Below are 27,909 nucleotides of genomic sequence, written 5' to 3'. Positions count from 1 at the left end.
ATATTTGTCACCAAAAAGATTTGCAATGTATTTTCTGATTTAGGTGTGGAATGATATGTATATCATTTGATGTGCGTTTTGCGTTTTTATTTTATAACTCATTCGCAACACAAGCTGCTTGAAAAACCTGAACAAAATTCCAGCTTGGAAGCATCATTCAGCACAGCTGTTCTGGTGTGTTCGCATAATTTGTTGTAGCAAGAATGACCGAGTAACATTAAAATTACACCAAGAAAGAAAGACAAGATTAGATCTGTGCAGTTGGTATAGTGGTTAGTCTAAAAGGTGTGAAATCGTTTTATATGTGTATGTGATACAAGACAAAATCATGGTAGTTTGCTATTAAACAATATTTAAGCATGGGTGGTAATAAGTAAGGAAGCAAATAATGGAGTACAAATTTTTCATCACTTGGGAGACTGGAACGCACAATCTAGGCTGACACTCTAGTGCAGTACTGAGGAAGTGCTGCACAGTATGAGGTGTCGTCTTTCAGATGAGATGATAAACCGAGGCCCGGTTTTCCCTCTCAGGTGGACGTAAAAGATTTTGAAGAAGAGCTGGGGAGTTCTCCTCGATGTCCTGGCCAAAATTGATCCCTCGACCAACATCACTAGAAAATAGATTATCTGATCATTATTACATTGCTGTTTGTGGGACCTTGCTGTGCACAAATTGGCTGCTGCGTTTCCTACATTACAATAGTGACTACCTTTCAAAAGTATTTAATTGGCTATAAAGCTCTTTGGGGTGTCCTGAGGTCGTGAAATGCTCCAAATAAATGCAAGTTCTTTCTTTGGGAGGCTAATTCACTGATGAAATCTTCTATTGGTACCAGGTAGAGCATCATTCTGCTAGTGGCTGTCAGGCAAATAGTAACTAAAGCCTAGAAATTATTGTTAGTGTTTGACAGGTGATGAGTTTGTACAATTGAGAGTGGAGGTAGTGTAGCTAATTCACAACCTCCCCAATTTCCAGTTATTAACTATTATGTCTGGGAAAATCAGGAATGCCATGAATCAGGCATGCTAACTGTCTTGCCTGATTGTCTAATCTGCTAATTCATAAAATGTATTCCTTTGTCTGCTGTTTCAGTAGACAAGTTAACCCATTTGAAATAAACAGGTTAACACGTGCATTAAAAAATGGATAATTGTATGACATGTGAACATATGATGTGTTTGTCCTCTAATTACACCAGCATTAATTTCTGAGCTGAAATAATTATCTAGTGAAGTGATTAGAAAACATAGACTTGGTGTTTCTACTTGGTTTCCACCCAGATATCAGCGCAATCTGGGCGGAATCGACTGAAATAGCGCAAAAGACTGCGGAATGTGAAACGTAAGTGAGCTATGCCCATAACCATTTAAGCTCGAGTTTCTGTGATCTTTTATGTTGGTTCAAAAGTCAGTTCGCCCGAAGCAATTTTCACTCACAAAACTGGCTATGCTCTCAAGTCGAAATGGCGAGTTTCTGCTGATTGTGCCCGTTTGGGTGTGTTCAACACATTGCGCCCTGAATTTCGGGTGCACAGGCATCCGTGTTCACATTAATCCATCATTAATGACATTTCCTACATTACAACAGTGACTACACTTCGAAAAGTACTTCATTGGCTGTAAAGTGCTTTGGGACATCTGGTGGTCGTGAAAGGCGCTATATAAATGCAAGTCTTTCTTTTTATGACATGCAGCTGCAGCGACCAGCAGTCAATTGAAGCCTCACTCTGGTCTGTTTCTCATCCTGATGCTACAATTACTTTAAATTCAGTTTAAATGAGTTCAAATTCAGTCAATTGATCTGCCCTTGGTACATAAGACCTGTGACCAGCAGTCAATTGAAATCACTGATTAACCTGTATCTTCAGCTGCAGCAATTATTTCAACAAATTATCAGTTTAAATGAGTTTAATTCAGTAATCTTGAGGCCCCATTGGCCATGTTCCAGTCAATAATCGATTACGATCGATAACGCTGTTGATTTGTGGGAGATTTTATGTTTGGGCTTATGCAAATGAGTTTGAGCGGAAATTTGGGCGTAACTTCATCTCAGCAAAACTGCTGCAATTTACAGTGCATTTTGAGCGCATTTTCCCGATTGTGCCCCAAGTGGAAAATAGTCTTTAGGAGTCAAAGGAGCACTGAAAATATATTCTCCCACATGCAAACTTCCCCTTAAAAATATTTTTTTTTTGAAGGATATTTATTAAGTTAATTAATTTATTTTAATCATACTCTATACAGTCAGTCAGAATCCATTCCATTTATCTCAGTACCCTCTGCCATTCAGAACAAAGTATGAGAACATAATTTTATCATCAGTTGTATAAATTATTTCATAAGCTCTAATTAGTTGTTACTTGAAATTGGATTTTTTTTAGCATTAAGTAAACCTTGAATGAATTTCGATTGACTAAGTTGTTTAATTTTTATCCTTGAAATAACTATGTCACAGCCAATTATCTTCCTACCTTATTGAGATTTGCTGACAAAAACAGATAAGAGATTAACAGTGTTATATTAAGAGCAGAGCTTTATGTACAGGATTAATCACACTGTCATTGATGCAATATCACAACTAAATTAGTATAGTGTAACTATAACAGCTTTGAATGTTGTTCACATTCTGTCTGTGAAGATTATAAATGGGTTACTTATCTGACAATTAAAAATTAAAAAATCATTTTGTTGGGAAAATGACAGAAAGGTAAGCTAACCAATATCACTCGTGTGGTTACCAGCTAAAGAATTGAACAATTATATAGTGACGCATACATGGTGACTAAGATCATGGTGGAACATACCATCGGAATATTTAAACAAAAGTACCAGTGCTTAAAAAGAGTATGCCGGGGTAATTGCTGTATAGCTCAACAAAGTCTCAAAAGATCATTGCAGTCTGTTGCATATTGCACATCTTCACCATACAAAAAAGCATTAGCATAGAAAAGGTGGAAGAGGAAGTCTAACTGCAGCTATTGCCAGAGCAGGACACAAGCCTGAGGACATGCGTGCTTAACCTCAATTACAGTCAATAAGAAGCAAGACAGACTATAATTGACAAGATCGTCCTGTCTGCCCAGTACTCTATCCCCACCATTACCCTCTGCCCTACCTCAACTACCATGGATGCCAATCCATTCCTCTGTTGCTATCTTATTCAGCGCCATTCCAAGTTAATTCTCAGGACACAGTTGACATGAAATAAACCCATTTTATTCCCTCTAGTATTATAAGATGCATGTGTGCTCAATCCACAACTCCTTTTGTAAAATTGTATGGTGTGTGTCTTCTACTACCTGCCCTAATCTCCGTATCAGTGATTTCCCAGAAAGATGAGAAAGTGTGGTGGCTAGCTGCTGGTTGTCAATGTGTGCCTCTTCAGATCAATGTGGTCATGAGTTGGCCCTACAACTGCTGGTGCCAAATCTAATGTCGTGGTGGTTTCCTGAACTTGCACGCTGTCTGGCACATCACCATTCATTCAAGTGGAACAAATGTAGCCTCAGAACCTTGGTCACTAGGGGCTTTGGTGCAGATGGTCCTGAAATGGCCACTGTCCCACAGGCGTCTGCGGCTGAGTTAGGTGGTCCTTCACCAGTGCCTCCAGCCAGTAATACATTCCACGTGCTCTATTCGGGAGGAGGGCACCAGTAATAAGATTAGGGTGTTGAACATGGGAAATTACACCACCTGTTAATTATCAGAATTTTGGAACTCTTAGTAAGGGTATTGCTTGAAAAGTGCGATCGCCCTCTGCAGTAAAACTATGGCCTGGCCTCAGAATGACACTTTCTGTGCATTGGGTTCAAAAACATCTCTAAGCCTGCTTGGCTGATTATGGAATCCCTACTTGTCGGATTGGCCTCAGGACTATTGGAAACTGGCTTCATAATCGGCCTTATATCTCCACTTCTGCAGATTCAACAGTGTCTGGATATATACTTAAAAAAGGAAAAAAATTGCAGGGCTACAGGGAAAGAGCAGGGGCGTGGGAATAATAGGATAGCTCTTTCAAAGAACCAGCACAGGCACGATGGGCTGAATGGCCTCTTCCTGTGCTTTATGATTCAGTGGTTCCAAAACAGGCCAACGTTTCATTTACAGCTTGGGTGCCAGACCCTACTGAATCTTCCATGATTACTCAAGTTCAACGTCGAATTACAGTATGCAGACAATGCTTGCGTCTGCGCTCACTTGGAGGTCGAACTCCAAACCATTGTCAACACCTTCACCGAAGCGTACGAGAGCATGGGCCTTACACTAAACATCCGTAAGACAAAGGTCCTCTACCAACCTGCCCCCGCCACACAGTACTGCCCCCCGATTATCAAAATCCACGACAAGGCCTTGGACAACGTGGACCACTTTCCATACCTCGGGAGCCTACTGACAACAAGGGCAAACGCCGATGACGAAGTCCAACACCGCCTTCAGTGTGCCAGTGCAGCCTTCGGTCGCCTGAGGAAGAGAGTGTTTGAAGACCAGGACCTTAAACCCGGCACTAAGCTCATGGTCTACAGAGCAGCAGTGATATCCACCCTGCTGTATGCCTCAGAGACATGGACCATGTACAGCAGGCACCTCAAAGCACTGGAGAGGTACCACCAACTCTGCCTCCGCAAGATCCTGCAAATCCATTGGCAGGATAGGCGCACCAACGTCAGTGTTCTTGCTCAGGCCAACATCCCCAGCATCGAAGCTTTGACCACGCTCGATCAGCTCCGAATGACGGGTCACATTGTCCACATGCCCGATACGAGACTCCCAAAACAAGCACTCTACTCGGAGCTCCGGCACGGCAAGAGAGCCCCAGGTGGGCAGAGGAAATGCTTCAAGGACACCCTCAAAGCCTCCTTGAAAAAGTGTAACATTCCCACTGACACCTGGGAATCCCTGGCCCGCACAAAGTGGAGGAGAAGCATCCGGGAAGGCACCGAACACCTCGAGTCTCTTCGCCGGGAGCAAGCGGAAGCCAAGCGCAGGCAGCGCAAGGAACGCACGTCAACCCAAGCACCCCACCCACCCGCCCGTTCAACCACCATCTGCCCCACTAGGTCCCAATTGGACTCATCAGTCACCCGAGAACTCATTTTTAATGTGGAAGCAAGTCATCCTCGGTTCCGAGGGACTGCCTAAGAAGAAGACAATGGAGCCCTTGCCAAAGCGTCTCTCATGGGTTTTGACACGATGATTGACAGTGGGGAGGCGGGTCTGTAGTTACTGGGCATGCGGTTGTGGGTGCGAGTTAAGACAGCTCCTTTAAATCCATTGCCCCTCGCTTCAAAGATGACTGTTAGCTTGTAAGGATTTGTAAACTTGGGCACATTAGATCAGAAGCGGACACAGCGTTAAAATTCCAGGCCGTCTCTCCCCGCGAACTCTCATTTGAATATCGCGAAGAGGCTTTTTAAAGGGGCCGCGCCAACAGCACCGAATCTCCCCCAAGTGCACTGACGGCAGGCTCACACACACTGATTGTGCATCAGATGTGACTTGCCACTTGGAGAGAGAGAGAGGGGGGCGGGGCGAGGGGGCGTGACCGTGCTCCCAAACACACGTGCACCTGGCTCTTGCTCCTCCTCGCCGGACCCCTGGCGGTTGCCATGGAAACAGTGGAACGCACACAAAGTTTCCCAGGATACCGCCGCTTGTTACAGTTCAAAGCCGCCGCCACAGTTGTCGCCCGACGGTGTGTGAAGTCAAGTTCGAGGCATTTGAAGGGGGCTCCATTGCCAAATGTAAAAACTTATTTTATTTTTAATTATAAAGAATAAGAGTTTATTTCACCGACCATGGCAACGACCAAGCCGAATTTCCTGGCGCAGCCGGCGGTGAAGAGCGTGCGGGTTTACCGCAACGGCGACCCCTTTTACGCCGGCAGAAAGTTCGTGATCAACGAGCGCCACATCTCAACGTTTGAAGCCTTCCTGAAGGAGGTGACCAACGGCCTGGAGGCGCCATTCGGGGCCGTCCGCAACATTTACACCCCGCAGCAGGGCCACCGCGTCGACCAGCTGGAGGGGCTGGGCACCGGCAAGCAGTACGTGGCAGGGGGCAAGGAGAGGTTCAAAAAACTCGAGTGAGTGGGCAGCAACGAACCGCTGGCAATACCTTATCCATAATAATATAGATGATAGTAAATAAGCATAACTATAGTTAGAAATAACGGATTTATTCAGATCCCTACATACTTAACCATAAATGTACTGTTATTGGACAATATTTGGAAACATTTAATAAATGCATTATCGTTGCACAGACTTTTCAGATATCTATATATTTATCCATAAATACGCTGTATTGCACAATATTTAGAAATGTTTAATGCTTTATTTATTGTTCCAAAGACTTTTCAGAGTGCTTCATAGATGTTATACTTGTTGCATGGCTGATATCTTTATTTCTTCTCCCGACTACTGTCTTAAGTCTATGTTGCTCTGAAAAGCGTGGGGAAAATATGCATCGACAGAGCAATCTCCAGATTCTCAGGGCCTGGAATGCCAAAAGAGGCATTTATTTCCCTTTTGTCTTTAAAAATATGTTGTTGAGGGATTAACATCAATAGTAATTATTCGTTGCTGTGAAATGGGGTCAAGCACGGAGTCCGCCTCACTCAAAAAAAAAGTTCGATTTTGTTAAATGGTGAAATGAATGGGTACAACTAAAATCTTCATCTTCCAAGTATGCTCTGCCACGCAGAAAAATCTGGTGAAGTGAGTCGGTTAACAGTAATGATAAACATCAGTGTAGTCTGTTCCTGGTAGTTAAAAATTGTTTTTTGCACTGAAAATAAATTATTCAGCAATTTGAATAAAACTATGCAAACAACATAGCGAAATGGAAGTTTAGTGTTTTAAAAATTAACTGATCAGAGAATTTGAATCCAGCAACTTTGAGGTGAGTAGACTTGAGTTGAAAGATGGTGATAAGTTGGAGTTTACAAAAAAATCACTTCACAAAATTATATTTTTTGTCATTTCATTTTTATGAATTAACTTTCAAAATTACCTGTAATTGTGATGTCCAAGTTGGAGATAATTGTCTGAAGACCCCTGGTATGGTGCATGCAGTGACCAAACAAAATAAATCACTTAAATATGTTGATGTGGATGTGAGTTTTATACTTTAACAAATACCTTTAACAGGTCCTTTTTGCATTGGGTGGATAAATCAGTGTACTTTTGAAAACTGCCTAAGCAATTCATGCTGTGTAAATGTTTACAAAACCAGCTTTTATAAAAGTATTATTTTTAAAATTGTGTCTCTCTCCAGTCACATCACCATTGTATCCTTATCATTTATAAAATATGAAAAACTCTGAACTTTGAGAGAGTATGTGTATTTTTTCTTTCCTAGAAGTATTTTAGTTGAAATATCCTGAAGTAATTTTTTTTTGGGTGTGTCTGAGGCTGGGACCCAGGTCTTTTATAGACCAGCCATACTATGTAGTTGATGTGAAATGGTTTTCAACTTTGTACCAATGCAAACTGTGTCGTGTAATTTGAGTGTGAACATATTGAAGCAGGTCAAGTAGGTAGTCTTGTACTGTTTCAGTTTCAGTTACACTGCAGCAAGTGAGAAGCAATTAAAAAGAATCCCATAGGACTGCTGTTGAAATTTATAAATGTAATTTTTAATGTGAATAAAGAGCTGGCTTTCTCTGCTACTGTTAAAATGCGTTTGGATGTCGTGTGCCACTTGGCTCATTTAAGTACATGCATGCATATTTTCTTTGGCCAGCAAGTAAGGTGGAGCTGGTAGTATAACTATGGCCTCTGAGTTGTCAATGCCCTAAGATGGATCAATGTAGCAGGGAACAAGAGAAACCTTTCTCACCAACCTTCCTGCCCATTGGACTCATTAAGGGCTAATCTCAACAACCTCATTGCCTTCCCACCCACCACTGCCCTCTCGGACTTTGTGAGTGGAGCAAACTCTCTCCCCCTCGCCACATTTCCCTCCAGAATGTCCTTCCACTTGCAAACAAGGCCCTTGCCATCCACGGCCTTATTGTAACAGAATGCATTGACATCAGCTTTGAAACTCAGCTCACGGGTGGCAACACATTACCCCTTCCTGGAGCCTCTCTGCCTGGCTATACATTCCACCATCTGCCTCACCCACACTGCTGAAGTGGTGGTGTGGCCCTTATTACTAAATCATATGTTAGTCTTTGCCCTACTCCTTTGGCACCTACTTCTCCTTCCAGCACCTCATCTTGTTCCATTCCTCTTGCCACCTCTTTACAATCCTCGTTCTCTGCCAGCCCCATCCCGTGTTTCTCCCTGAGATAGCTTCCCTCCTTTCATCCCTCAGCCTCTGTACCGAGTGAGACCTTGTTCTTATCCTCATTCACATCTACCGCTTAACCTTGCTATCTCATGGCCAATCTACTCCCATGGTCTAGATTTTAGAACGGCCCCAGCGGATTGGAAGGTAGCAAATGTAACCCTGCTAGTCAAGAAAGTAAGGAGGGAGAAAACCGGAAACTACAGGCCAGTTAGTCTGACATCAGTTGTCGGGAAAATGCTGCAATCCATTATTAAGGAAGTGGTAACTGGGCACTTAGAAAATCATAATATGATTAGGCAGAGTCAACATGGTTTTATGAAAGAGATTTTTGAGGATGTAACTAGCAGGGTAGATAGAGGGGAACCAGTGGATGTAATAGAAACATAGAAGATAGGAGCAGGAGTAGGCCATTCGGCCCTTTGAGCCTGCTCCGCCATTCAACGAGATCATGGCTGATCATCCAAACCCAAGCACCCGGTCCCTACACCGACAGCCATCCCACCCAAGCCCTATCCCCGTAACCCCACGTATTTAATCCCCCCTAACACTAAGGGCCAATTTTTATCATGGCCAATCAACCTAACCGCACATCTTTGGACTGTGGGAGGAAACCGGAGCACCCGGAGAAAACCCACGCAAACACGGGGAGAATGTGCAAACTCCACACAGACAGTCACCCGAGGCCGGATTTGAACCCGGGTCCCTGGCGCTGTGAGGCAACAGTGCTAACCACTATGCCACCGTGCCGCCCCAGTATATTTGGAGTTCCAAAAGGCATTCGATAAGGTGCCACATAAAAGTTTGCTACGTAAGATAAGGGCTCATGGGGTTGGGGTAATATATTAGCATGGATAGAGGATTGGTTAATGGACAGAAAACAGAGCAGGGATAAACGGTCAGTTTCTGGTTGGCAGGCTGTAACTAGTAGGGTGCCACAAGGATCAGTGCTTGGGTCTCGGCTATATACAATCTATATTAATGACTTGGACGAAGGGACCGAGTGCAATGTATCCAAGTTTGCTGACGATACAAAACTAGGTGGGAAAGTAAGCTGTGAGGAGAACATAGAGTCTGCAAAGGGATATAGGCAGGTTAAGTGAGTGGGCAATGAGGTGGCAGATGGAGTATAATGTGAGGAAATGTTAGGTTATTCACTTTGGTAGGAAGAATAGAAAAACGGAATACTTTTTAAATGCTGAGAAACTATTAAAAGTTGGTGTTCTGAGAGATTTAGGTGTCTTCGTACAAGAATCACAAAGTTAGCGTGCAGGTACAGCAAGCAATTAGTAAGGCAAATGGCATGTTGGCCTTTATTGCAAGGGGCTTGGAGTACAAGAGTAAGGAAGTCTCGCTACAATTGTACAGGGCTTTGGTGAGTCCACACCTGGAGTACTGTGCACAGTTTTGGTCTCCTTATCTGAGAGATGGTGTAACCAAGGTTCACCAGATTGGCCAACCCTCTCATCCCAGGGCTCAATGAGGAGAGATTGAGTAGATTTGGCCTATATTTTCTAGAGTTTAGAAGAATGAAAGGTGATCCCATTGAAACATACAAGATTCTGAGGGTAATTGACAGGATAAATGCTGAGAGATTGTTTTCCCCTGGCTGGAGTGTCTAGAACTAGTGGGCATAGTCTCAGGATAAGGGGGCGGCCATTTAAGACTGAGATGAGGAGGAATTTCTTCACTCAGAGGATTATGAATCTTTGGAATTCTCTACCCCAAAGGGCTGTGGATGTTGAGTCATTGAGTCAATTCAAGGCTGGGATAGATAGATAGATTTTTGGACTCTAGGGGAATCGAGGGATATTGGGATCGGGCGGGAGTTGAGGTCGAAGATCAGCGATGTTCTTATTGAATGGCGGAGCAGGCTCGAAGGGCTGTATGGCCTAGTGCTGCTCCTAATTCTTATGTCTTATTATCCTGATTACAGACACAGCCATCTCTGACAACTTCTTGTATTCGCCACCACCCATATATCCTCCTACTTCCTTTCAATCTCACTCCCTTCTGCATCTGCTCCCAAGTCACTTACAATTGCACTTTCAAGCTGCTAACTGCCTCAGCAACAACAAGTGCAAGGAGCTCATGGCCTTCTCTAAGTTTGAGACCATTCGTTTAGCTGCCTCTGCTGCTTCCCCATCACCCTTGTGCTTCAATTTAAAATTCTCATCCTTGTGTTTAAATCTCTTCAAGGCCTTTCCCTTCCCTATCCTTCTCTAGCCCGACAACTCTCTCTGTTCCTCTGACTGATTTCTTATGCATCCTCCAATCCCTTTACCCCACTTTTGGTGCTGTGCCTTCCTCCCCCTAAGCCCCATGCTCTGGAATTCCTCTGTAAGCCCCTCTGCCTCTCCACCTCCCTGTCCTCCTTTTAAGACTCTCCTTAAAAGGTAGCCATTTGACTAAGCCTTTTGGTCATCCCTCCTAATACCTCCTTTCTTTGGATCAGTGTCCATTTTTATCTGATTACGCCTCTGCAGCACCTTGAAATGTCGATCTATGTTAAAGCTGTGATATAAATGCAAATTGTTGTTGTTAGTTCACTAAGGCTCCTTTCCTTGTTTTTCTTGTATCCCTGGAGGCTCTTTATAACCTTTCTTCTTCTTCTGTGCCTCTTTGTGATAGCTTTATTTTTAATCACTCCCTGGGCTAGAGTTAGCATCACCGAACTGGAGGAATTGCAAACATAACTCTGGCTTTTACTCTGATATTCCTGTACTTCATTTTATTTTAAAAGTACCTTCACTTATCAATCTGGAGAAAACCAAGTAATTACAAATGTTCTCTCTTTCAGCTATATTCAGATAGGAATAAAGAAGAAAAAGCCATTGCCAAAAGATGTCCAGGTATGTCCTAAAAATGTATTGAAGTTTACTTTTGATATATTTCATTTGTTGCCGTAGATTTTAACCTTGTTAAATAAAGAAATGTTGTTTTACATTTTTTAAAAGAGCAGTGCAAATATTTGCTGTAAAGTGTGTGATTAGCTTTGTTTTCGTCAACAAAATACAATTTTTTGTTTTGTAAATCCCTTTTGTCATCATTTAATGACCCCTGCTGCTGTTTTACTAACCATTGGGTCCAGCGCAACTATCTGCAATACAAACATTGGCTGCCGTTAAGGGAAATGGTGCTACAATATTGCTGCAGAGTTTACGGAGACGTGATGACTTCTAAAAGCTGTAACCTGAGGGGGGGGTGGTAGACTGTAACACAGCATAGACTCATCGTCAACAGGAGTGTATAATTTTAATGACTGGAAAATTAGGACTGCTGCAGTGGAGGCTGCAAAATTTACCCTACGGAGCTAATTAACTGTAGAGGGGAAAAAAAAGGTAAACTCGTTCTCGAGTGCTGGAAATTTTAAGTAAAAACAGAAAATCCACAGCAGATCCATCAGCATCTGAGGGGAAAAAAAGGTGGGTGTACACATGAGGTGATGACTCTGTCAGACTGGAACTTGAACAGTACCATTTTGCTGAAACATTAACCTATTTACAACATTGTCTATTTTTCTTTCACTTAAGTATGGACGTAATCTTAGGAAATATTGGCTGGTCGGGATAAATTAAGAAAAATGAGTCAAATATGAGTTTTCTTTATCTGATAGCACCTGATTAGAATTGGGGATAGGTTTGCATTAATTTGTGATGGGTAGGCCATGTCGTATAACGTAGTTGAATTTTTTGAGGATGTCACTAGCAACATAGACCACTTTCCATACCTCGGGAGCCTACTGTCAACAAGGGCAGACATCAGTGACTAAGTCCAACACCGCCTTCAGTGTGCCAGTGCAGCCTTCGGTCACCTGAGGAAGAGAGTGTTTGAAGACCAGGACCTCAAACCCGGCACTAAGCTCATGGTCTACAGAGCAGCAGTGATGCCTGCCCTGCTGTATCCCTCAGAGACATGGACCATGTACAGCAGGCACCTCAAAGCACTGGAGAGGTACCACCAACGCTGCCTCCACAAGATCCTGCAATTCCATTGGCAGGATAGGCGCACCAACGTCAGTGTTCTCGCTCGGGCCAACAACCCCAGCATCGAAGCTTTGACCATGCTCGATCAGCTCTGATGGACGGGTCACATTGTCCACATGTCCGATACGAGACTCCCGAAACAAGCGCTCTACTCGGAGCTCTGGCACGGCAAGTGAGCCCCAGGTGGGCAGAGGAAACGCTTCAAGGACACCCTCAAAGCCTCCTGGAAAAAGTGCAACATCCCCATCGACACCTGGGAATCCCTGGCCCAAGACCGCACAAAGTGGAGGAGAAGCATCTGGGAAGGCGCCGAACACCTCGAGTCTCTTCGCCGGGAGAAAGCGGAAGCCAAGCGCAAGGAGCACATGTCAACCCAAGCACCCCACCCACCCGCCCCTTCAACCACCATCTGCCCCACCTGTGACAGAGACTGTAGGTCCCGCATTGGACTCATCAGTCACCTGCAAACTAATTTTTAATGTGGAACCAAGTCATCCTCGGTTCCGCGGGACTGAAGAAGAAGAATATTAGCAAAAATAAAAGGGCACAGAATTGGACATAACCTTATGACACGTGCTGGTAATTGGTTGGGAGACAGTGAGTAGGGATAATGGGAATGTGCTCTGATTGGTGGGATGTGACGAGTGATGTTCCCCAGGGATCTGTACTGCGGGCTCAGATATTCTCCATATATATCGATGACTTGGATGAAGGAAGAAAACTGCATATCCAAGTTTGCAGATGACTCTAAGTTGGGAGGCACAGTAAATAGTGTAGATGGGAAAAGGAAGTTACAAAGCAACATGCACAGATTAAGTGAGTTGGTAAAACTGGCAGATAGAGTTCAATATGGGAATGTGTCACATTATCCAATTTGGATCCAAGTAAGATAACTTGGAATATTTTCTTAATGGCAAGAGACTAGGAACCTTAGAGGAGCAAAGGGATTTGGGTGTCTAGGTACACAAATTACAAAAAGCTAGTGCACACGTACAAGAAGTAATCAGAAAGGCTAATGGAATGTTTGCCTTTATCCCAGGAGGGCTGGAAGAAATTATGCTTCAGTGAAGAGCGCCTTGGTCAGACCATATCTGAGGTACTGCGTTCAGTTTTGGGCACCACACCTCAGGAAGGATATATTGGCCTTGGAAGGGGTACAGGGCAGATTCACCAGAATGATACTAGGGCTTAAAGGGTTAAGTTATGAGGCCAGGTTGCATAAATGTGGCTTGTATTTGAGTTTAGATGGTTGAAGGATCATCTAATTGAGGTGTTTGAAATGATGATAAAGGGATTTGATGAGGTAAATACAGGGAAACTATTTTCTCTGCTGGGGAATTCAGAACTGAGGGGCAGAATCTTAAAATTAGAGCTGGGCCATTCATGAATGAAATCAGGAAACACTTTCACACAAAGGGTAGTGGAAATCTGAAACTCTTTCCCCAAAAGGCTGTCAATAGTGAGTCCAATTGAAAATTAGAAATGTTCAATACTGAGATGGATAGATTTTTGTTAGTTATGGGTATCGTGGGATATGGATCAAAGGCAGGTAATTGAAGTTGGGGTACAAATCAGTCATGATCGGATTGCATGGCAGAATAGGCTCAAGGGGCTGAATGCCTATCTACTGTTACGATAGCAAAATACTGCAGATGTTGGAAATCCGAAATAACAACAGAAAATGCTGGAAAAACTCAGCAGGTCAGGCAACATCCGTGGAGAGAAATTTGAGTTGACGTTTCGGGTCGAACCCTTCTTCAAAACTGGAAAGAAAAGAAACTAGATCGAAGGCAGGGCTGCGATCGGACAAAAGAATAAAAGAAACACAAGAAGTAAAAGAGATTAGAAGCTAGACGGGATGGTAATAGGCTGAGATTAGGTGTAAAGTGTACTGGCAGGGCAAAAGATAGCTGCCAGGTGTGAGAGAGAAACAAAAGGAAAGGGGGGCGGGGGGGAAAAGGAGTGGAAAAATTACAAGAAAAAATGAAATGGGGGCCGCTCCATTCCCACTCGGACCTCACCGTCCTTGGCCTCTTGTATTGTTCCACGGAAGCTCAACGTAAACTCGAGGAACAGCACCTCATCTTCCGATTAGGCACTTTACAGCCTTCCGGACTCAATATCAAGTTCAACAATTTCAGATCATAAGCTCGGCCCCCATTTCATTTTTTCTTGTAATTTTTCCACTCCTTTTTCCCCCCCCCCCGCCCCCCTTTCCTTTTGTTTCTCTCTCACACCTGGCAGCTATCTTTTGCCCTGCCAGTACACTTTACACCTAATCTCAGCCTATTACCATCTTGTCTAGCTTCTAATCTCTTTTACTTCTTTTGTTTCTTTTATTCTTTTGTCCGATCGCAGCCCTGCCTTCGACCTAGCTTCTTTTCTTTCCAGTTTTGAAGAAGGGTTCGACCCGAAACGTCAACTCAAATTTCTCTCCACGGATGTTGCCTGACCTGCTGAGTTTTTCCAGCATTTTCTGTTGTTATTTTGCCTATCTACTGTTCCTGTGTTCCATGCATTTGCACGCTCTCTGTTCTGTAACTGGTGAAGTGATTGTTATGCGAATTATGCATATATAGATAGGAGAAGCTTGGATGGCACCAGAAGTTATGTCATAGAACTCAAATCTGAAAAATAATTACAGGAATAAGACACTCTTATTTAAATCCAGAACATTTAATTTGATTCTAATTTTTGAGCACTCATCTAGGTTTTTTAAGTAAAAGACTCAATTTACTTTTTCAAATTAAACTGGAGATTACCAACAACCCCCCTGAGATTTGTCACATTGTAAGCTTAAAGAAATTACTGTTGGAGATATTAACAAATGAATATTCAATGAGTTTCAATGACATTCTTCTGTCTGCTGTTTTAACATGGGCTCTAACTTGTTTATTTTCATTGGCCCACGTTAAAATAGCAGTTGGAGGAATGTTGCAAGAATGTGTTAAGAGTTCTTTCACTAATATTGCTAACAGTTACTTCTAGCCTTATAACTTAAACATTGCTGTGGAAAAGATGAAGCAAAGGGTAATTTCACTGTTATAACCATGGTGTAATTACAGGGTACAACAGAAGAAGGAGAACCTATAGTTAACCTTGCATGTTCAGCATTGCGTTTGTTATATGCCGGTGCTTGTTATATGCCGGTTTGGCTGTAATGAGATTCACTGCAATTCAGCTTCATGCTATGTTGGAGTAAAGTCTTGCCATTTACCATTGATTTCCCAATTACTGTAAGTACAAGTGGTGTTTAGACTGCAGCCACTAGTAGTATGGTTGGACAGTAATTACACTGGGAGCTTCCAATACAAAGCAGAACTTGCAAATAAAGTCCTGATACTCCTGCCTCAGCTTTCTGTCGATCAACTATATTAAGCAGAACCACGTCACTCCTGCCTAATGCGTTGGTGTTTGCACATGTTAGGTGAAGGTCTCAAGTAGTTCAAAGCTGCTTGGAGCCCACACTTTAATAAAAAAAAAACCCAACAGAACCCGCAGCTAATAGCAGCATGTTCTGTAACCTGGCAACTGCAGAAGGTGGCTCAACATTTTTCCATTTGAGGTAAACTGCTAATGGTGAGCTGGGAACTACACAGACAAATCAGTGGGATTTGAACATTTATTAATTTCATACAAATGCTATGGAAAAAAAGCTAAAATAAAAATGGAAGATGAAGTTCATACTGCAATACTTTCTCTGCAGTTAGTTGTGTTTTTAAAAATTTTAATTGCCACTTGGTAATCATAGTTTCTTGTGGTGCTGATGAGATCATTGTTGTAATGGTACAATGAAGCATTATATGAATGCAAGTTTAACAGGAAGGCAGCCCCGTGATCCATCTGCCCGTCTGATTTGAATTATACGAGTCAAAGTGATGGCATTTCTTAAAAAGTAACTAACATTTGAAGTAGCATAAGTGAGACTAGTGTCCCAACCTCTCATATACAGCCTGAATCCCCCAAAATGGATGAGCCCAAACAATATGCCCAATTTAAACCACACATGATCATATTTTATGCAGGTAGAAAGTTTTGTAATCTATAAATTTTACCTCTTCTCCCAACCAGGCAAAACAATCATGCATATCTTTTACCACCACCACATAAACATAAAACAAAAATGTAAACTTTTAATTGAGTTTTTATCTTCATTTAAACTAGAGAGATCTAATGCAGAGTGCACTTTCCCAATTTGGGCACCCACTGATGGCATCAAGCACTCCCAGGTCAGAGTATGGACAGATGCAGGGCAAAGCATCAGCTATTCTGTTCAAATAAAGAGCTTGTGCCTTAATGATATCCGAAAGTAAAACATTAGAGCCGAAGGACAGGCCAGCGTGTGTGGCCCAAATAAGCGTTCTTTATACAATTGCACGGAGTATAAGGAATAAAGTGAATGTACTGCAGGCACGAATTCAAATTGGAGGGTATGACATGGTAGCCATTACTGAGACATGGCTGCAAGACGGTCAGGACTGGGAACTAAATATACCAGGTTATGAGGTCTACAGGAAAGATAGGAGAAAATGGCAGAGAGGGAGGAGTAACCCTAGTGATTAAGGATGAAATCACTTCAATGATAAGAGAGGATATAACTAGAGGCAGTAGAGACTTTATGGGTAGAATTAAGAAATAGGTAAGGATTTAAGACTAGTGTGAGTGGTGTATAGGCCCCCTGGTAGCAGCTGTGAAGTGCTAGATTGTATAAAAGCAGAGATTAGACAAGCATATAGTAAAGGCAGAGTGGTTTTAATGGGGGATTTTAACTTTCATATAGATTGGGATAAGCAGACGAGAACCTGCCAGAAAAGTAGTGAATTTCTTGAGTGTGTCTAGGATAGCTTTCTACAACAATATGTCCTAGAGGCAACAAGGGGGCATGCCATATTAGATTTAGCAATGAGTAATGAGCCAGATTTAATTAACAGCTGAACTGTGCGTGAACATTTATCCAATAGTGATCTAAACATGATCGAGTTCAACATAGTGTTTGAAAGGGAGAAATGTGAAACCGCTACTAAGATTCTAGATTTGGGTAAGGCTGGCTTCAAAGGGATGAGACAGAGACTGTCCACAGTAAACTGGACAAATCTGTTAATGGGTGAAATGACAGAAGATCAGTGGGAAATGTTCAGAAAAGAATTTAAGGTGATATAGAACAAGTTTATACCCTGAGGGGCAAGAGCTCTGCTTGCAAAAAAAAAGCCATGGACGACTAAAGAGGTAAGGGACAGCATAAAACTAAAGGAAAAGCATACAAAAATGCAAAAAATAGCACAGATCCTGGCGAATGGGAAAGATGCAAAGAACAGCAACGGGTCACAAAACACATAGTAAGAGCTAAAAAAGGGAGTACAGGAAACTTTGGTTTATCTGGTGGTTATATGTCCAGAATACTCGATCTAACAGCAAAAATCAGGAGCCGTTTTCTATAAGTTTTTTTAGTTCTCGTTGCTTTTTTTTCCCCCCAGTCAGGCACTGCAAGGTCTGTAGCTATAGCAGCAGCTTCAGCTGGAGACGCTTGCAGCTGCAGCCGACTGTTTTGAAGCTGTTGCTAAGCAACAGGGTTTGTTGATTCACACGGAGCTTTTCAGTTCCGTATGTTTCAACATTAACGCTGGTATGTCCGGCACTTTTGATGGTATGGCACCAGCTTGGTCCCGTCAGTGCCGGATATCGGAACGTTTCCTGTATAAAAAGAAACTTGCAAGGGATATCAAAATCAGCACTTTTCTTTACAATTATATTAAGAAAAAGCGGTGATATTATCAGTGATAAGGAAATGGTGGACATGTTGAATAATTACTTTGCAGTAATTACAGTAGAGGAAGAGGATAACATGGCACAAATCCCAAGGAAACTAATACTGAATCAGAGACAGGGACTCAATAAAATTAATGTAAGTAAAATAATAGTAATGAAGAAAATAATGGCACTAAAGAGTGACAAATCCCCAGGACAAGATGGTTTCCATCCCAGGGTTTTAAAGGAAGCAGGTGAGCACATTTCAGATGCCCTAACTATATTCTTCCAAAGTTCTCTCGATTCAGGAACCGTTCTTTTAGATTGGAAAATTGCACATGTCACTCCGCTATTTAAAAATGGTGAGAGAGGGAAACCAGGGAATGATAGATCAATTAGCCTAACATCTGTTGTTGGGAAATTGCTAGAGTCTATAATTAAGGATAGGTTGACTGAACACCTCAAAAATTTTCATTTGATCAGAGAGAGCCAGCATGGATTTGTGAAAGGCAGGTCATGCCTGACAAACCCGATTGAATTTTTTGAGGAGGTGACTAAAGTAGTGGACAAGGCAATGTCTGTGGATGTTATTTATCTGGACTTCCAGAAGGCTTTTGATAAAGTCCCACATAAGACTGTTTTAAATAAGGTTGAAGTCCATGGAATTGAGGGAAAATTATTGACCTGGTTAGGAAATTGGCTGAGCGGCAGGAGACGGGCAGTAGGGTTAATGGATAGGTATTCAAATTAGCAGGAGGTTATTAGTGGTGTCCCGCAGAGATCTGTGTTGGGGCCTCAACTATTCACAGTATTTATAAACTACTTAGATTATGATGTAGAAAATTTGCCGATGACACAAAGATAGGCGGCATTGTAGGCAGTGTAAATGAAAGCATACAAAGGGCTATCAACAGATTAAGTGATTGGCAAAAACTGTTGCAAATGGATTTCAATTTGGGCAAATGTGAGGTCATCCACTTTGGACCTAAAAAGGATTGAACAGGGTACTTTCTAAATGGTGAATGGCTAAAAACAGTGGAGGTCCAAAGAGACTTGGGGGGTCCAGGTACATAGATCATTAAAATGTCACGAACAGGTACAGAAAATAATCAAAAAGGCTAATGGAATGCTGGCCTTTATATCTCGAGGACTAGAGTACAAGGGGGTAGAAGTTATGCTACAGCTATACAAAACCCTGGTTAGACCACACCTGGAGTACTGAGAGCAATTCTGGGCACCACATCTTGGGAAGATTGTATTGGCCTTGGAGGGAGTGCAGCGTAGGTTTACCAGAATGATACCCAGACTCCAAGGGTTAAGTTACGAGGAGAGATTCCACAAATTAGGGTTGTATTCCCTAGAATTTAGAAGGTTAAGGGGTGATCTGATCGAAGTTTTCAAGATATTAAGGGGAACAGAAAGGGTAGATAGAGAGAAACTATTTCTGCTGGTTGGGGAGTCTAGGGCTAGGGACATAGTCTAAAAATTAGAGCCAGACCTTTCAGGAGTGAAATTAGGAAACACTTCTACACACAAAGGGTGGTAGAAGTTTTATACTCTCTCTCTCTCTCTCTCTGCAAACGGTGGTTGATGCTAGATCAATTGTTAATTTTAAATCGGAGATTGATGGCTTTCTGTAAATAAAGGTATTAAGGGATATGGGCCAAAGGTGGGTATATGGAGTTAGGTTGCAGATCAGCCATGATCTCATTGAATGGCGGAGCAGGCTTGAGGGGCTGAATGTCCTACTCATGTTTTATGAAAATGCTTTACAATCGATGGATTATTATAAAATTAAAAACAGAAAATGATGGAAGTTCACAGCAGGTCAATCAGCATCTGTAAAGAGAAAAGACAGGATGATGTTTCTGGTGTATAATCCTTCATTGGAACTAATGTGTAGTGTATGTGCTTTAAGTCAGAACTACTTTTTACAGCTCCTGTATACTGTAGTACCGGCAGTAACCACACCGGTATATAAGCTGTGCGCATGCCTCTGTACTCCAGTCTAGAGATTGCCCTCCTCCAGTAAAGACCTGTTATTTGTTTATGTACAGCATCCGTGTAATTATTTATCCACTGAACCACGGATCTAACATAATGAAGTTCTGATGAAGGGTATATATTTAACGTGTCAGCAAGTAAATTTAATCATTTGCTTGCAAACTTTGAAATTTTAATGTTATGTTACAAACCTTGCTTCTAATAGTAAGTGCTCAGCTTCGTGAGAACTTAAGATGGTGGCTGAAAGGATTTTCAAAACATATATATTTTGAGCTATTTGATTCATAGTTTATCTTTGCCCCTACTTGACAGGGAACATACCAATCTGTTCAGTTGTAACTTATTGGTGTTTATGCACATGATCAGTGCAAGAAATTGGCATGTGCATATCTGCTGCAGAGGTGTGATGACAGAAATGTGACAACCAAAAAGTGTTGGGTTCAAAATTTCTTTTCATGTAGCTTGTAAGTTTTTTTTAAAAAACCCCACAAACCATGCTGCAAGAATGGTGAGTAATGGGGTGGGGTGGGAGGGGGGAAACTTATTAAAATGCTTAACTTTGGATGACATTAAAGAATCCTGCTCTTTTTAAGAAGCATGAGGCGTAAGCTTCTTTAGAAGATGCAGATGAATCTCGTAGTCAAATCCATGAAGACTTGATTAAAGTCTGATAATGGATGAAAATTTCATATAATATGATTTTAAATATTTCGATGAGACAGGAGAAATCGATTTGGGGTGTAACGTTGCTAACAAGAGGATTTCAAAGTAATTGAGAGGATTTAACGTCAGGCAGCAAGGCTATTTACGTTGAGCCCATTAGGTAGAGGCTTGTGATCTCAATGATTCAGCATTGTTGTAAACCGGGGCAAAAGGAAGGGATTAACATGAAATTACTTTTGTCAAATCTTTGTACATCAAAGAATGGGAGATACTAATTGAGTGATTTTAATTATCCTAAAACAAATTGGAGTGATGGTAAGCATCTTTCAAAAGTTAATGGACCTGGACCAAGGCAATCAATTTTGATTTTTTTAATACTAATTAAGTTTGAATGCAATGTTTTTGAACTGAAACACTCTCGGAGAAACTTTAAAAAAAACTTTATGCTCCTTGTTTGTGCTGATGCTATCCTAAAAATCTCTGCACCTTTATCCAAGTTTTTTTTTAGCAATTTACTTTGTGCCACAGCAGTGTCTTGTATGCCAAATCTTACAATTTAACATCTAATTCATTGGTCTGATTGGTTGCCCTGAGCTTCATTAACATCTGCTCATTGTTGCAGAAAGTCAGTATTGCAATCCAGTAATAACAAAGTAGAGATGTTGAAACAATGTGGAGTTAAAGATGTGTATAAGCTTACCTGTTGACACTTGTAACTGGTTAGGGGACTGGATGGTACATGGGCTAAACATTAGTATTTCACCCCTGGGATTTGGGTACAAATACAACCAAGATTGATGGATTAAAGCCAACTCTCTTGTTATCTACAGGAAACTTTGGTTTATCCGGAGGTTAACTGTCCGGAATGCTCGAGCCACCGGCAAAAATCAGGAGCCGTTTTGTTAGGTTTTTTTTCTTTTCGTTGCTTTTTTTTCCCACCAGTCAGGCTCTGCAAGGTCTCGCTGAAGCTGTTGCTAAGCTACAGAGATGCTTGCAAGGTACGGCTGACTATTTAGAAGCTGTTGCTAAGCAACAGGGTTTGTTGCCAGATACGGAGCTCAAAATCTCCGTATGTTTCAACATTAGCGCTCATTTGTCCGGCAGTTTTGATGGGACGGCAACAGCTCGGTCCCGTTGGTGCCGGATAGCACAAAGTTTCCTGTCTAAGAGTCCTATGTGAAATTAGTTTTGATATCCCAAATCCAGTTCATGGTGGTTTTGAACTCTCAATACAAAACTGGCCCTAATTTGGGAACCAATGCTGTATGGAGTGAAGTACACTAGTTGGAGCAGAGAAGAGGAAGCTTCACTCGCCATCCAATCATGCTATACATGAGGAGTGCTTAACATTCCTAATCTTGAGCACAAAAAGCAAATATTTGTGTCTGCAGATTATGTGCAAAACAATAAATTGGTAGTTTAGGTGTCAACCTATAGGGGGAAAAATTCAGTTGCTTTGCGCCTCTCGTTAGCGCCCTAAGAGGGCGCAAAGTAACGAGCGCCTGGGCGCGGCGCTGCCAACGCCTCCCGTGAAATTCAGCGGGAGGTTAGCGGCGGTGGTAACCGTTAGTGCCCCGTCGCACTGCGCCACCGGCGATGACATAATCGCAGCGCCTTGGCCACGATCTTCGGTATCACCCCCTGACTTGCCGCCGGACGTTATGTCTGATGGGGTCAGGGGGGCCTCACCTGCGACCGGGGCAGCGCTAATTAAAGGTGAGGTGCCGGGCGGCCATTTTTGTTGCTAGCCACCTGCCCCCGTTGCCGTCCCTGGCCTCCTGACCAGCCCCCCCACGGAGTGCCGGCTGCGCTCCATGAGCCCGGCACTCCTCTTGAGTGACGGGCTCTTTTGCCAGCACTCCGATCCCTGGTGGCCCAGCTGGGTGCTGGGTCGTGCTGCGCAAGGCCCCTCCCCTTTAAGAAGTGGAGGAAGGCCTGCAGTATGCCGCGATATTCCCTCGTGGCACCCCAAGAGGGAGGCGGGGCGCTTCCAGTAGAGCCCCGCTTCCCAGTTGGGACGCTACCGATGAAGTTCGGTCGCAGGGGCGCTCATTTTTTTGGGTCACTAAAAGTAGCGCCCCGGCGAAGTTAGCGCCCCAAAGGGGGCGCGACTCAATTTTTTTCCCCCATAATGTATTGGTACTCATTAGCATACCCTGTGAATAGGCATCTTATACTCATTTACTTCACAAAAAGCCTCTGCTCAACATAGCATAATAACACAGTATGGAAGTATTCTAATCTTTATTGGACCTTCACACCTCATTATTGTTCCTCATTCCAACTAGGCTGGTGGTGATTTCAATATCTGCAGGAAATTGCTTATAGTTACCACCTTCTGGTTCATCATCATTCTTCCTCTAACTTTAAACTAACACCATGCATGCACTTGCATTGTACTTCTTTAGATTGCCATAGCACATACTGGATTTCTGTGACTTGAACACAATCTAACACTCCTATTTACAGACTTCTCCTCTTTCAAACTTACGGCTTCTGAAGTCTAAGGCAAAATCCTTCACATTAGCACCTAAAGTCATAGGAACAGGAGTAGTCCATTCGGCCCTTGAGCCTGTTCTGCCATTCAATTAGATCATGGCTGATCAGCATCTTGACTCCATCTACCGTTTTGGTTCCGTAACCCTTCATACCTTTGCCTAACAAATCTAGGGATCTCCATTTTGAAATTTTCAATTTACCTAGCCTAAACAGCTTTTTGGGGGAAAGTTCCAGATTTCCTACACTATTTGTGTGAAGATGAAAACATTACTTCAGGCAAATAAAAACCTAAAATGTTAGAAACAACCATTACATTTAAAATTATTGTCCATATATCCCTCCACAACCTTGCCTCAACCTCTCACTCTGCAATTATCTCCAGCTCCATTTCTCTTTCCAATGGCTCCATCCTCTGAATTTGGCCTTCTGTGCAAGCTTCCCTCTCTCTGCCCCATCATTGGTCGCAAAGCTTTTAGTCACCTTGGTCCTACGTTTTTGTCCAAGCCCCTCCCAATTGCTCCCTTTCAGTTGTCTATTTTATTTACACCTATTTGTTATGCACCTTGGGACATTTCTTAACTTAAAGGCTCTGTATTAGTGCAATTGCGCATTTGTAATCTAGAAATTAGAATTAAATGAACAACTGTTTGTAAACTGGAGTACTTATTGTTGTAGTATAACCGGAAAGGCTGGGGTATTAATGGAATTGGGCTGCTCCACATACCAGCGGATTTCCACTGCTTGAGTTCGTCTGTTGCCTGGTTTCCTAGTATGTTTTGCAATTTGAGGAGTAAATTAATGGTAATGAGATGCTTCATGGGGGATAATTAAAACATTTCCCAACAGTCGACAGGTAGCCCTGAACTTGCATCTTTCTCCAGTTTCTTAGATCTGCCCTCATGACCTCGCTGCACTCATCTTGTCCATGAGACCCACTTCCTGCTCCCTCGACCCTATTCCCACCAAACTGCTGACCACCCAACTTCCTTTTCTGGCTTCCATGTTAGCTGATATTGTTAATGGTTCTCTCTCCTCAGGTACTGTCTCCCTCTCCCTCAAATCTGCCGTCAACACCCCTCTCTTTATATAAAAAAAAAACCAACCCTTGACCCTCTCTCCTTGCAAACTACCACCCATCTCCAACTTCCCTTTCCTCTCAAGTCCTTGAATGTGTTGTCGCCTCCCAAATCCATGCCTATCTTTCCCACCACTCCATGTTTGACTCCCGCCAATCAGGTTTCTGCCCCTGCCACAGCACCGAAACAGCTCTCGTCAAAGTCACAAATGATATCCTTTGTGACTGTGACAAAGGTAAAATATCCCTCCTCGTCCTTCTTGACTTGTCTGCAGCCTTTGACACGGTTGACCAATCCATCCTCCTCCACCGTCGTTCAGCTGGGTGGGAGTACACTCACCTAATTCCATTCTTGGCTATCTAATCGTATCCAGAGAATCACCTGCAATGGCTTCTCTTCCTGCTTCCGCATCGCTACCTCTGATGTCCCCCAGGGACCTATCCTTGGTCCCCTTATACTTCTTCTCATGTACACGCTGCCCCTTGGTGACATCATCCGAAAATACAGCATCAATTTCCACATGTACACTGACGGCACCCAGCTGTACCTCACTACCACGTCTCTCAACCCCTCCACGGTCTCTAAATTGTCAGACTGCTTGTCCGACATACAGTTCTGGATGAGCAGAAACTTTCTCCAATTAAATGTTGGGAAGACCGAAGCAATTGTTTTCGGGCCCCGCAACAAACTTGCTCCCCAGAACAAACTTGCTCCCCAGAACAAACTTGCTCCCCAGCCACTGACTCCATCCCTCTCCCTAACATCTGTCTGAGGCTGAACCACACTGTTCGCAACCTTGGTGTCATATTTGACCCTGAAATGAGCTTCCGACCACATATCTGTGGCATTACTAAGACCGCCTATTTCCACCTCTGTAACATCGCCTGTCTCTGCCCGTGCCTCAGCTCATCCACTGCTGAAACCCTTATCCATGCCTTTGTTACCTCTAGACTTGACTATTCCAATGCACTCCTAGCTGGCCTCCCACGTTCTACCCTACGTAAACTTGAGGTCATTCAAAACTCTGCTGCCCGTGTCCTAACTTGCACCAAGTCCCGTTCACCCCTCACTCCTGTGCCCGCTGACCTACATTGGCTCCTGGTTAAGCAACGCCTTGATTTCAAAATTCTCATCCTTGTTTTCAAATCCCTCCATGACCCCGTCCCTCCCTATCGCTGTAATCTCCTCCAGCCCCACAACCCCCCACCTCCCCGAGATATCTGCGCTCCTCTAATTTTGCCCTCTTGAGCATCCCTGATTATAATCGCTCAACCATTGGTGGCCGTGCCTTCTGTTGCCTAGGCCTTAGGCTCTGGAATTCCCTGCCTAAACCTTTCCATCTTACTACCTCTCTTTCCTCTTTTAAGATGCTCCTTAAAACCTACCTCTTTCACTCAGCTTTTGGTGATCTGCCCTAATTTCTCCTTATGTGGCTCGGTGTAAAATTTTTTGTCTTAAAATACTCCTGTGAAGCGCCTTGGGACATTTTACTATGTTAAAGACGCTACATAAATACAAGTTGCTATTTTTATTTTGAAATGACAGTTTGTGTCTAGCTCAATCAAGTAAACCATGTGCTTTTTTTTAAAGTTAACATACAGTTTTGCAGGAAAATAGTATTTTTAAACAACAACAACTAGTCTATGTCCTCTTGCATGGTTTGTGAATAAATAGTTCAGTCAATAAATCTGCTATCTGAAAATTAAACAAGCAATGAGAAAAATAACTACCCAGTTTTAAAATATAGGGCTGGATTTTATGAATGGAGACGTGTTGGAGGCAGGACTGCTGCTTGCCTGGTTTCAGTCCCGCCTCCATCAGCCTCTGGCCAACCAGCAGAATCTTCCCCTGATTGACCTTGTTAAGCCCGCCTGGCGGGCTCAGCAGGCCAATTAGGGGGAAGTCAGTGACGGAGCATGACGTGTCATCTATCAAGAATTTTTGGAAGAAGAAATGTCATTGTTTGACCGCTCTGTGAAGCTGTCAAACACTGACATTCTGTGTAGTTTGATGAGTTCTTGTGTTCAGGACTCCTCAAACCTTTCTACTTTTGTAGAAATCAGATGACTGTTGGATCGGAGGATCCAACAGCCAGTCTGTGATCTCGACAATGGAGATGTCGGGATTCCGGCTCCACAGTGGCTGAAGGCTGTTGGCAGAAACAAAGATAAGTTAACATTTTCTAACACTTTACACTCACCTCACATACTTACCACTCCACACTTGCACCCATCACTCACCTCGACATTGCACTTTCAGACCCCTCCGAACCCCGCAGACCTCCTACTCGGCTCCTACACCCTGGCGGGGTTCCCCCAGTTCGGGAAGCCCGCACTTCGGAACGAAAAATGGGGATAATCCTATTTTCTGCTTGTTAACGGGCAGTTAATAGGCTTTAATCCCTTCCCGCCTCCAAGGAGATGGGACCCGGGGCAGGATGGCTTCCTTCCTCCTGGGAAGAGGGCTTGGGGGTGGGTTTGCCACCCGCCCCCAAATTCTGCAACTTTCCCGGCAGTCCCGCCCCCTCGGGGCTCAGAAAATCCAGCCAATAATGTCCGAATTTCATTTAGCACTGGGCATTCAGTAAATTCAACGTGCTGATGAGGATTAAGCTGGTGAATTTGTTTACAATTTATGACCTCTTACCTTGATAACTGCGATATATGTACTTCCACATCAATTGAATAGAAATATTCATAGGTGCTATAATCATAGCTGTTCCTAGCTCTTTACCGAAATAAAACTGCTGATACACAATATTTCACAGTCTGAAGAGTTGTAAAAGGAAAGGACTTGCATTTCTATAGCGCCTTTCACACCTCAGGACGCCCCAAAGTGCTTTACAGCTAATGAAGTTCTGACATGGTTGCAGAGAATGATGAAATTGCTCAACACAGGGTTCCGTCTGAATGGGCAGCCAGGGCAGTTGATTGAGTCGGGGCAACATAAGTGCTGCAGAGGGCTGAACAAGATGACTTTTTTTGGCCATTCCATCTCATCCAAAACTTGATGTCTAATGTGCAGTCACCAAGCACACCAACAGCTCTAGAGTCAATTCTAATGATGGAAAGGTAGAGTTGAGCTTTCAGTGTACATGTGGAAACTGAGCCAGTGCTAGTAGGTGATGTTGCTGTGGATAGCAAAAAGATGATGGAGCCTTGAGGCACACCAGCAATTACTCTGCAGATATGGAAGGGAAATCATGTCTTAACGTCTCGAGTCTTTTCATAACTGTGACCCTTATTCCCTGGTAACATCCTAGTGAATTGACAATGCAATGTTCATTGTTTTATATCCTTCCTATAACGGGGTACCCAAAAACTGTACAAAATATTTGAACTGTGGCCTAAGTAAGGTCTTGAACAAATTCAACATTACCTTCTTGCTTTTGTATTCTATGTCTCTAGATTCAAAACTATAGATTTTTGCCTTTTTATGGCCTTATCTACTGGCACTGCCACCTTTTATAATGGCCAGTGTATTTGCATGACAAGGTTCCCTCTGCTCCATTTAAAAACTTACCATTTAAGGGCTATTTCCTTTCCCTATTCTTTCCAAAATTTAATGCATTACATTTTTCTATACTGTAATGTATGTACCTTTTAAGGGGGGGAACTACTTCCTACAGCTCATGTATACTGT

The 27,909-nt window shown here is 42.9% G+C and overlaps 1 protein-coding gene across 6 annotated transcripts in view; it reads left to right on the top strand.

Moving 5' to 3' along the window:
- Positions 1-5,589: 5,589 nt before the first annotated feature.
- The window catches only part of LOC147117722 (doublecortin domain-containing protein 2-like), a 365,165-nt gene continuing 342,845 nt past the window's right edge, over positions 5,590-27,909 (top strand). For 2 of the 6 annotated variants that reach the window (XM_085988936.1, XM_085988937.1), the window contains exons 1-2: positions 5,590-6,084; positions 11,095-11,146. In XM_085988936.1, coding sequence (XP_085845062.1) covers positions 5,798-6,084; positions 11,095-11,146 — 339 coding nt within the window. In that variant the 5' untranslated portion in view covers positions 5,590-5,797. Of the gene's footprint in view, positions 6,085-11,094; positions 11,147-27,909 lie in introns of those variants that run through there. The other 4 variants (XM_085988938.1, XM_085988935.1, XM_085988940.1 and 1 more) reach the window with 2 other exon arrangements.

The sequence above is a fragment of the Somniosus microcephalus genome, chromosome 5, assembly GCF_052327205.1.
Source record: "Somniosus microcephalus isolate GS21.2 chromosome 5, FLI_Smic_1.0, whole genome shotgun sequence".
Classification (NCBI taxonomy): domain Eukaryota; kingdom Metazoa; phylum Chordata; class Chondrichthyes; order Squaliformes; family Somniosidae; genus Somniosus; species Somniosus microcephalus.
The sequence above is the reverse complement of the archived record's forward strand: the minus strand, read 5'-3'. Positions and strand labels throughout refer to the sequence as shown.